This window comes from Lagopus muta, chromosome 26 (genome assembly GCF_023343835.1).
Source record: "Lagopus muta isolate bLagMut1 chromosome 26, bLagMut1 primary, whole genome shotgun sequence".
Lineage (NCBI taxonomy): Eukaryota > Metazoa > Chordata > Aves > Galliformes > Phasianidae > Lagopus > Lagopus muta.
This window is the reverse complement of record NC_064458.1, coordinates 1,242,658-1,252,718: the sequence shown is the minus strand read 5'-3', so window position 1 is coordinate 1,252,718 and position 10,061 is coordinate 1,242,658. Positions and strand designations below refer to the sequence as shown.

At 48.4% G+C, this 10,061-nt stretch overlaps 1 protein-coding gene across 1 annotated transcript; it reads right to left on the bottom strand.

The window, feature by feature from the left end:
• Positions 1 to 4,684: 4,684 nt before the first annotated feature.
• DDX49 (DEAD-box helicase 49) lies at positions 4,685 to 10,026 on the bottom strand. The gene is made up of 13 exons (XM_048927264.1): positions 9,851 to 10,026; positions 9,630 to 9,753; positions 9,467 to 9,552; positions 9,152 to 9,273; positions 8,858 to 9,045; positions 8,581 to 8,721; positions 7,936 to 8,011; positions 7,740 to 7,816; positions 7,150 to 7,247; positions 6,713 to 6,787; positions 6,108 to 6,196; positions 5,640 to 5,711; positions 4,685 to 5,343 (listed from the first exon to the last, which is right to left on the bottom strand). The coding sequence occupies exons 1-13, from the start codon at positions 9,963 to 9,965 to the stop codon at positions 5,167 to 5,169; spliced, it is 1,440 nt and encodes a 479-aa protein (XP_048783221.1). The 5' UTR covers positions 9,966 to 10,026; the 3' UTR covers positions 4,685 to 5,166.
• Positions 10,027 to 10,061: the final 35 nt, after the last annotated feature.

Genomic DNA, 10,061 nt, shown 5'->3' with positions numbered 1-10,061 from the left:
ACACTGAAGCAAATTCTTGCTGGAGGGGAAGCAGCTGGGCACTTTGTCTTAAATTGCCAAAGGATCAGACATGGGGGAGTTGGTGATCAAATAGCACCAAAATAGGTGAGCTAACACTTTTGAGCTCCCTGCATCTGGGCTGGGATACAGAAATCAGATGGTCTGTTACTTGGAGGGGAGGTTATTTTTAGTTCAGAGATTCTCTGTTTACACTTGACAGCACAGGCAAGCATCCTCTGTGAGTGCAACCCCCACCCCTGCCACATGCAGGCACTGGAAGACAATTTGTGTGCACCAGAGAAGGCACGGCAATTAAATGTGTGTTTTGGAAGATGTCCATGAGCACATAATAAAGCCCCAAACTCTAGTGAGCTTCACAGTCTCCTTTCCCAGAGTAATTTATAATTATTATCGTTATTAGATTGTGGTGTGTAAAGGCAGTCTGTGCTCCAAGGGAAAAGAACATGAGCTACAGCACTAATCATCTCTGCCTCCTCCATCAGCTTCCCATCACCCTACCAAGAAAGCAGCAGCTGGAGTCATTCTGGAAATGAGATACAGTAAGAACAACACTCCAGACAATAGATGTGTCAGCTCTAGCAACAGGTAATCTAAAGGAGCAACGTTTTCACATTTCAGTCAGTTCACAACTGATTCAGTGCTCACAGCCTCTCAGCTCCCCAGCTAAGCACAAGCCTGGGGAGTGAGAATCAAAGAAACCAAATTCAATTTCCTCAGATGCTGCTGTCAACTTCAGCTGTAGGGAGCTACTGGGTGGAAGGGAATGGGAGGCTGGTATCAGTTTTGTCCCCAGGGTGTGGAGCGAATGGCTCTGCAGCACTGACTGTTCCTAGAGCCACTTTTCTTATAGGTCATATCCCATTTATTATGGGATTTGCATGGGCTGCCACAAATGTGAATTTTCACCCCTTTCTTAAGTACCCCACCTTGCAGATTTATTTTTTTTGTAACACCTGTGTGCCCCAGAATGATCAGAGCAGTCCTTCTGCCTCACTACTCTTTATGCTGTTACAGGCATATTTTTCCCAAGTGCTGGTAGAACAGCAAGTGAGAGAGGATGCTGTCTTAGGCTCTGCCTTATGTTTCCAGCAGTAGCAAGCTAACAGGGTTTCAAATCCTGTCAGACAACAGACAGAAAAAGGCACATGGGAGAAAAGTAATTTCCCTGTAGCTTTACTGGTTGGAGATACTAAAGTCCTGACCTTGTTATGGGCAGATGAAAGCACTGAGTCTACAAATTGTTGGCATTGATGCCACCTCTCATGTGGTCTATTATGTCTAAAAGCAGTACAGCTTATGATGTTTGGGCCTGGGAGTGCAAGAGTGACACTGGGAAGTTCAGTATCCTACAACAGGAATCTGTGTTTACCCTCAGTAGGTAGTGAGGGAGGGTTTGGAATTTCAGTGAAGAAACTGCAAAGGTCTATTTAGCAGAAGAGCCCTAGAATGGAGAGGATGCCAAAACTGTGATGGAATGTTGCAGGGATACAGGATCAGACCTGCCCTGCAACTAAAGGGAAAATGCCAAGGCTTGATGCACTGACCCAGGATAATCCTGCTGGCAGCACCAGGCAGCTGGGGCCTGCCTGCTGCACGAGCAAAGGCTCAGGCACAGGGCAGCCCTGCTCCCTCACTGTCTCCATGTTTTCTTGAACTAAATCTTTAATATCCAGCTACCCAGCCAAGAGGCCTTGTGCTGTGTTTCCCTCTGAACAAGGACCGGAGCCAGCAGCGTGTCCAGAGCACAGAAACTGCCATCTACTGGCTAACCTGGCAGGGCTCCCCCGGGAAAAGGCTGTTTCTGGTAGGAAAGCTTGTTAAGCAGCTTTTTTAAAGGCTTTTAAAACAGCTGAGCTTGTGTTCACAAAGAACATCCAAAGGTAAAGCAGCAGCTGACGGCGTACGCTGAACCAGCGAGATGTCAGGACAGCTCAGAACCCACGTGAAAATGCAGCTGCATTAAATGCTCATGGAGATGGTGCACCAAGTGCAGCCCCTAAAAGGCATGAGGTGGTTCAGCCCAGTGCAAGGGCAGCATGTCCTGCCTGAAGGAGAATCAGTAGTGCTGGGCAGAGCCTTGCAGCATCAGGCTAATGCTGCCTCTGGGTGGCATATATTTTCTATCAGAAAGATGGGGGGTTTCTGGCCAGAGGGAAGTGTGTTGGCTGGCAGCTGGAAATGGCTGCACCTGCAGCCAGCAGCAGCAAAGCTGAAATAAACTCCAATGCAGCTCTGCTGTCTCAGCAGAGATAAATTTGAAGCTCAGCCCAAAGTCTCTTTAATTACAGTCTTTCCTTTGCCACAGCAGTCCAGAGCTTTCCTGCTCAATGCAGTATCTGTATGTGAAAGAAACGCCAGCTCCTGAAGGTGACTGCTGCATCCCCACACCTGTCTCCACATCCACATTTCCTTGTTTGGCAAAACTGCCATTGTGGAGCATCTACCAAATACTGTACATCTGACTTTGGGAGGATCCCTGCATTGCTGTTTAAAGGAGATGGCATTTCCCAGCTCCCTGCAAAACTTCTGGGAAGCACTCCTCACATACATCCTCCCCCAGGGAGGCAGATATTCCAGGAACAGAGAAATACTTCCTAAACCACTCACAAAACAGCCATTGTTGGCTATGGAGCCATCAGCACATAGGCTGCACAGAACTGTCAGAACAAGGTAGGAGCTGGAGGTGTGCGTGCTTTTTACACCTGGGCAAGACAGGAGGAGAAGGCAGGATGGCCGAGGAGCAGGACTGTCCCACTGCACACACCTGGCACGGCCCACACCTCAGTGCCACGTTCAGCAGCCAAACGTGATCTGGGTGAGATAAGGCAGAATCTGAGATGCTGAATCGAAAAGGGTTTCCATAGCAACTCAGCCAGGGAAACCCTCCCCGAGTTGGGGAGCTGTACACCACAGCTGTGCTGAGACACAGCCGTTCCACGGCCAATTCTTGCACAGCACTTACAGGGAAGTGTAGCAAGCGCCTGCTTGGGAGAACAGGTGAGGGGATCTGTCTACAAAGGAGGGCAGAATTACAGCCAAGAAACAATCTAGCCTGTTAGAGAAGCAGGTCATTGTATATAAGACCCCGCTCCCGAGAGGGGGATCCCAAAGGCTTATGATGATGATTGGAAACCTCAGAACAAAATATCCTTGGAGGGCAGTAATGACAGCACATGCAGGAATGTCACTGTCACCCAATGGCCTTTAGCCCTGGGCAGACGTAAATTACAGTCTGGGAATTTAAGGCTTCTTTCTACATCCCAGTTGACATAGCAATCTCTTTTTCTACTTGGCCACTCCCAAGACTGACTGCAGCAAGAACATCTAGGCAGCGCTACAGAGAGCTCTTACTGCCAGCACATCTTACCTTCACAGAGAAGGCTGCTCAAGAAAGACAAGAGATATATTAAAAGGAATTTTGAATAAAGCTTTAAGACAAGAGCCTTGATCAAACTCCACATGTCACATTCTGCTGGAAGGAGATGAACAGAGAAACCCCCCACCAGGCTGATGCAAAGAGACTTCAGATAGGTTAAGAAGGGTTTGCAAGAGGAGGAGGGGAGCAACTGACACTCAAAAGCAGTATCACCACCCTCTCCAGGAAGGCAAGAGCAGCCTGTCCCAGAGAGGATGTCTCTTTAATCTGCAGCTAATAGGCTTGCTCCACAAATTAGCATGCACGAGGCTGTAGCAGCATTTAGTATTCAGAAAGCATCAGTCTGATACAAACCTATTTGCTGCTGCTACTGCAGCAGCTGCCAGGAGTGACAGTGAGCTGTGATACAAGGCAGACTATTGAGTGCTTTTTCCTTCCTGGAGGGCACCCAAGGGGACAAAGCCAGTAATGCAGTTCAGGCATCTCCTAACTCGAGTACCACACCCATCTCATCCCACACCAGCCACAAGGCAGACAGATGGATGCGTACCTCTCAAGTCTGTCAATGCTGTGCTCCTGCATGCAATGAATGCACCACGGGGCTCTGCTGTGCGTGGCTGTGGGAGTTTTCTTCAAGGAAATACCAGATTTCCTCTGCAAGACCTCACTGTGTGCAGCCTGCATTCAAGTCAGGCAAAAGCACCCTGGGGGTCTGCGTGCTCCCAGAAAAGGAGCTGGGCTCAGATTGCACAAAGGGACTGAGGACTTGAACACCTACAAGAAGCTCAGTACTCATCCAGCCTGTTGAAGTAAGGCTGATTTTTATCTCCAAACCATTTATCACAAAAGGTACTGCTCCCCTCCTGTAAGCTCCCACAACAACACTTGCACGTGTTGAAGGTCAGCTGTCCAGTTGCTTGTTGCAGAACTATTTCTTTGGATGCTGACCAGAGAAATTATTTTTGTAAGCCAGAGGATAGAAATTACAGTTCTTCAGTCTCAAATTAGAGGAAGTTCTGAACATTAAAGAAGGCACTAAAGGTAAAACCTGAACAGAGCTTTGAACTGATCATCTGCAGAAACAGGAGTCCTGGAAGCCCAGGTCACTGAGCGAGCTGCAGCTCTGCTATCCCCATGGAGCAGACAATCAGAGGCAAGAGTGCCACTTAAACACATAAAGCAGAATTATTATGAGGTTTCCCCAGGACCAGCCACACAATACAACCTCTCCATGTGTTCTAGGAATTTTCCTCTCAGAAAAACCTGGACTATGGTACACACACAGGCTGAGCTCATCCTGTCAATTTATTTTTAAACTCTGGCTCAGGGGAGAATCTGTTGATATAAACAACTGTGAGTGGCAAGCACCAGCCCACGAAAGGGAAATTAAACTGACTGAATGAAGGGGAAGAGAGAGAGAGGATCTTTATTTCCCTTTGTATCACCAGGAATTCTGGTCTGGCCTCTCCTTTACCAGAGGAAGGAAACATACTCTTGAAAAGACTTTCTTTCAGGAGATTGACCGAGCCTGTCAGGAAGGCCCAAGCCAGCAGCACTACACAGAGAGGAAAAGAAATGGGGACAGTTCATCAAAGTGTCCCTTCTGCCCTCATCCACCTTCCCCACACTCTCCAACACTGGTTTCAGGTCAAAGTGTCCACATAAAAATTCTTGGATCCCAGTATTCCCAAAGCAGCAGCAACATCAGGGCAGTCCGAGCCAACCAGCAGAGCTCCCACACTTCCTCCATCAATGGGAGGCCAAGGATGTTATTTCTCTTCCTTAGCATGCAGTTTGTTCCGCCGCTCCATTTTCTTCTGTAGTTTCCTCTTCACCTGCAGTTGCTTTTTTTCCTGCAGTGTCTGCTGGACCTTCTCACGGAATTTATTGTTTTTCTTCTTGATCTTGGCCAGCTCTGCCTTCCTTTTTTCCTCCAGATCTGGATCCTGCAACGGCAAATGCCAGGACACTTAGTGATATGCACAGGACAGTGCCAGTTCCTTGCCTTTGCCAGATGCCCACTCTGCTTTCAAACCCACGGCTGAGAGGGTTGCTGAAGTCAGACACTGTTCCAACACATTTTTCAATACCAGCTGTCCTTTAAGGTAAACTTCACCACCCCAAAGAGGAGGGGAGAGGCAGATGCATCACAGCAGTGAGGCAGGAACTGTCATTTCTTTTCCATGTCACGAGCATTATACCAGCTACCGATCAAAACTGTTTACGTAGCAGCAACTCTCACCTTTCCTTCAAGGATCATTTGTTTCCGCTTATTTATTTCCTTCTTCTCGTCAAAATCCATGTACTCCAGTTCCTGTCAAGGAAAAAATACAGCAGAGCAATCAGTATCCAAGCACTGAGTTGACACAGAGAAAAGCAGTCCTGCTTCACTCAGCAGAATCTCAGCAGCGTGGCACATTTGGTAGCTTGCAGTCCTTCCCCCGGCTACCAGCCTCCAGCCCCAACACTCAGCAGCACTAACTGCTCAAAGTGTGCAGTAATAGAACTAACTTAGGGAAGCTAACTCAAACAAAACCCCCACTATGGCAAATATTGAAGTGCTTCCACTAGAAGAAGGAACAAAAACTCGGAATTATGTGCTTAAAAGAAAACTGCATATACAGAAGCTGGTATTAGTCACCAGCAAATCTCTTGGCTGCCTAAGATTTCCTGTCCTCTGAACAAAGGAGCTTCATGTTTGCACACTTACTATTTCACACTCCCTCCTTGTAACATTCACATGGTTAAGGATGTCAAGCACCAGTTTCTCTTCCACAGAAAACTCCTGCAGCTTCAGTTCTAAATTAGGATGAGACATTTACACACATGGCTGGTTATGAAATCCAGAGGCAGGTTCTCAACTACTAAGTAACCTACATAGTTCCACTGACTACAAGTAGACTTGTTGTCATAAGTTATGATCACTGTCACTTCTACAGGCCCACAACAAAGGATTACATCCTCCCTTCTGCAATTCCTGTAGTAAAATATGTTGCCTTTATTGGGCCTATTTCCTTTAACAAAGGATGAAGTCTGTGCTCTTTTCATTCACCTCAGCATAGACAGCAGCAAGGAAGTAAGAAAAAAAAGCTGTCTGCTTTAATAAAAAGGCTACAAAATATGTTTGACAGGCAGTTTCTCCTCCACTAGAAACAGCAAGAACAAAACTGATGGAGGTTCAAGAACTCCTATTCCTTTCTGATCTTTGGCTGCACGGGAAAGAGAAACCATTTTTATGCTGCTGTTCTGAACCACACATCCTGGTAGACACAAAAACAGTTCTACACCTTAGCAGTATTAATGTTCCCCACTTACTGATCTCCTCCTCGATAGCGTGCACAAGATGGATGTCATACTGTGTCACCATTGTAATAGAGATCCCGTTCCGACCTGCGTGATGAAAACACAGTGACACACGAATCCTGACAAGCAGAGGGAAAGGAGGCCTAAACCATGCCAAATTCCATCCATCTCCACGAGTCAACCTAGCACATTGTGGTGACAGGATGCTCTAAAGGGTCTTCATTTGCTCTGAGAAAGCAGTTAAGTATTGGTGCAGATCAGACACAAGATCAGCTGTCCTTGCAATCTTAAGGCACGATGCTGAGCCAGCAATCTGAGCAGACTTGGCATTGACTGAGAAGACTGTACTGCAGCTGCTGTGAAGGTTTCTCACACCCATTCAGGGCACTGAGATCCCAGTTTTAGCCAAGTGCAGCACTGCTGCAAGGGGTGCAGTTTGCCCCACTCACCTGCACGGGCTGTCCGGCCAACCCGGTGAATGTAGATTTTTGGCAGGCCTGGAGTGTTGTGGTTGATGACAACTTGTACAGTAGGAATGTCCAAGCCTCTGCAATGCAGGGAGAGAGAACAGAAGCTGATAAACATAAATATAAAATCTAAGTTCCTGATCTTTGCTTTGTCCAAGAGCCTAATATTCTCATAAACAGAGTGTTTATTAATAAGCTGCAGCTATTCTAGGGCAAATTCTCATATCATGCAACTCTCCAACAATCACAGAACGGGAGGACCTGCCATACATGTCACCTGATATTCTCTCCTGGACCAAGAGAATAAACTAAGCTCTGTAGAAATCACTCTCCTGCTAGAATACGCACACCTGAGGCAGTACAACAAGACAGGATCATAACTACATGGCCTACAAACGGGCTCCAAAACACAGCTTAGAGATATTCTGTAATGGTAAATGAACAATCCTGTCCTACCTCCACGGGCAGAGTTTAAAGCTCTCTTGTTAAACTCACCCTAATCTCTACAGTAATTCTGATGCTTTAAAAGCAGGGTCAAGGCCTTTGCAACAGAGACTGCAGTTTCCTCTTACCTGGCAGCAACATCTGTAGCAATAAGAATCTTAAAGATGCTGGATTTGAACTTTGCTAAAGCTGCAAATCGTTGCCGCTGGAAAAGGAGAATCCTGGATTAGGGATGTTGTGACCCACAGCAGCTGACACAGGGAGCTGTTTGGCTCAGGGATCCAGGTAGGAGCACCCACCTCCCACACTTGTCCCATCACTCACCTGTTTCATCATGGAATGCAGAGCTACAGAAGGAAAACTGAACTTTCTAAGCATCATATTCAAGATTTGACATTCCCTTGAAAGGAAAAAAAAACACAATTAAAAAAATCAAAATACACCAGGCAAACAGAAAGCTGACCAATCAAGACAGAGCTGGGATTCCTCTGGAAGCCCTCACAGTACAACCAGCACAGTGTGCTTAGTTACTGAAGCACCGTGACAGAGCAGGGAACGGGACACCCACACCTCACTCGCTCACCCCTGAGAGGGTGACTGGATTCCCACTTGCACCCAGAGGAATGTCACCAGCACCATGTCTCAGTCCCCAGCAATGTGAGCAACCTGAAGGAATGAACAGCACAGGACAGCAGACTCTTCCCCACCATTTTCCAGTATCCATCAGCAAAAGGAAAGGTGGCTGCAGGGAAGTAAAAGTAGCTTGACCTTCCAGCGTGCTACATTTCTGAGTGGCCCTGCAGTCCCAGGCTGCTCAAAAAAAGGTGCTCTTCTACCAAATTGCAGTACAGACTGAGAAAGCAAATATCAGCATAGCTTAAGAGCAGTACAGTAGGAATTTGGAATCCGAATTAGAATCACAAAAGCACCTCTACAGTAAATGCCATCACTAGGAAAAATTCCACTTACTTGCAGGTTTTGGTAAAAATAATGATAGACCAGTCTTCATGCTCATCCTGGAAGGTCTGGATTAAATGGACAAGGTATGCATCCTTAACTGCTTCGGGTACAAGCAAGTAACGCTGGTCCAGTTCATCTACTGTCCGCACCCTGTTGGGAAGGGACAATAAAGCACTAAAATCCACAGCTTTGGCAAGAGAAAATGGAACACAAGAGATGTAAGAGAGTAAGGAGAGAACAGAGAAAAAGCAGGATCCCACGTGTGGCAGAGCAGAGACGCACGTACTCGGATGCAGCCTCCCAGAAGAAAGGTCTGTTCATGGCCAGGCTCTTCAGCTCATTCAGCGTATCGGTCAGCGTGGCGCTGAACAGCAGCGTCTGCCTGCGTGCTGGAACAGCCTCCAGAATCACCTCCAGGTCCGCCGTGAAGTCAGCACAGCCCTGCTCCAACAACCGGTCAGCTTCATCCAACACCTCGACACAGCCACAAATAGATGAGATCATCTGCAAGTGTTCTTACAAAACCAAAAGCCTTAAAAAGTGGGGAAGGATATTTTAAATAGTGAAAAATCTGCCCTACCAAGAATTTGAGCTTTTTAAGGCTGAAAGTGTTGGAACTGCGAAGATGATCTGCCAGCCTGCCAGGCGTCGCGATGACAACGTGGGGTTTGCGGGAGAGCTCCAGGGCCTGTGCCACCATGTCTGCAGTGAGAAACACGCAGCCATGTTACAGGAGATTGAACCCTATAAGCATACAGTGCGCGTGGCTGGAAAACATCGCTCTGGCTTCCACCAGCCTCAAAGAGGAACACCATGGACACAGCAGCACGGAGAAGCACACTGGCCATTCTGCTCGTCCCCAGCTTGCCCATGCTGGTGTCTCAGTGCCACTCACCCAGGCCGCCCACCACCACGCAGTCCTTCAGGCCCAGCGGCTTCCCCAGCACACGGAACTGCTCGGCGATCTGGTAGGCCAGCTCCCTGCAAGGAGGGTAGGGCTAAGCGGGGGAAGTGGGGACACCGGACGCCAGGCAGGGGACTCCGGGGCTGCTCCATACCTGGTGGGCGTTAGCACCAGGCAGAAAATGCCATAGGGATCTTCGGAGAGCACCTGCAACACCGGCAGCACGAAAGCTGCCGTCTTCCCGCTACCCGTCTTGGCGCAGCCGAGGCAGTCACGGCCTAAGTGGGAGCGGGGTTAGGGTTAGGGTGAAGAACGTGAACGACGGGAACGACGGGAACGACGCGGAACGGCGGGGGATCAAAGGTCCGCACTCACCCTGCAGTATTGGCGGGATACAGGAGGCCTGCACGGGCGTAGGCCGGCTCAGCCCCATCTGCCGCGCCTGCTCCACCAGCCACGGAGCCAATCCCATCTCCCGGAACGCAGCCATGCCGCTGCTCACTCAACCCCAGTGACTTCCGGCCGCTTTCGCGCTCTCATTGGCTGCCTCCTGCTGGCCCCGTCCAGCCCGCCTTGTCCGGCAGCT

Bases quoted from the DNA above. Each gene is read 5' to 3' on its own strand.
- DDX49 (XM_048927264.1), bottom strand. From the start codon at position 9,965: ATGGCTGCGTTCCGGGAGATGGGATTGGCTCCGTGGCTGGTGGAGCAG. The intron at 7,817-7,935 runs GTGAGTGATGGG...CTCCTTTTCCAG, and splicing joins TGCATTCCATGATGAAACAG to CGGCAACGATTTGCAGCTTT. The intron at 6,197-6,712 runs GTAAGTGGGGAA...ATCCTAATTTAG, and splicing joins CGCTATCGAGGAGGAGATCA to AACTGAAGCTGCAGGAGTTT.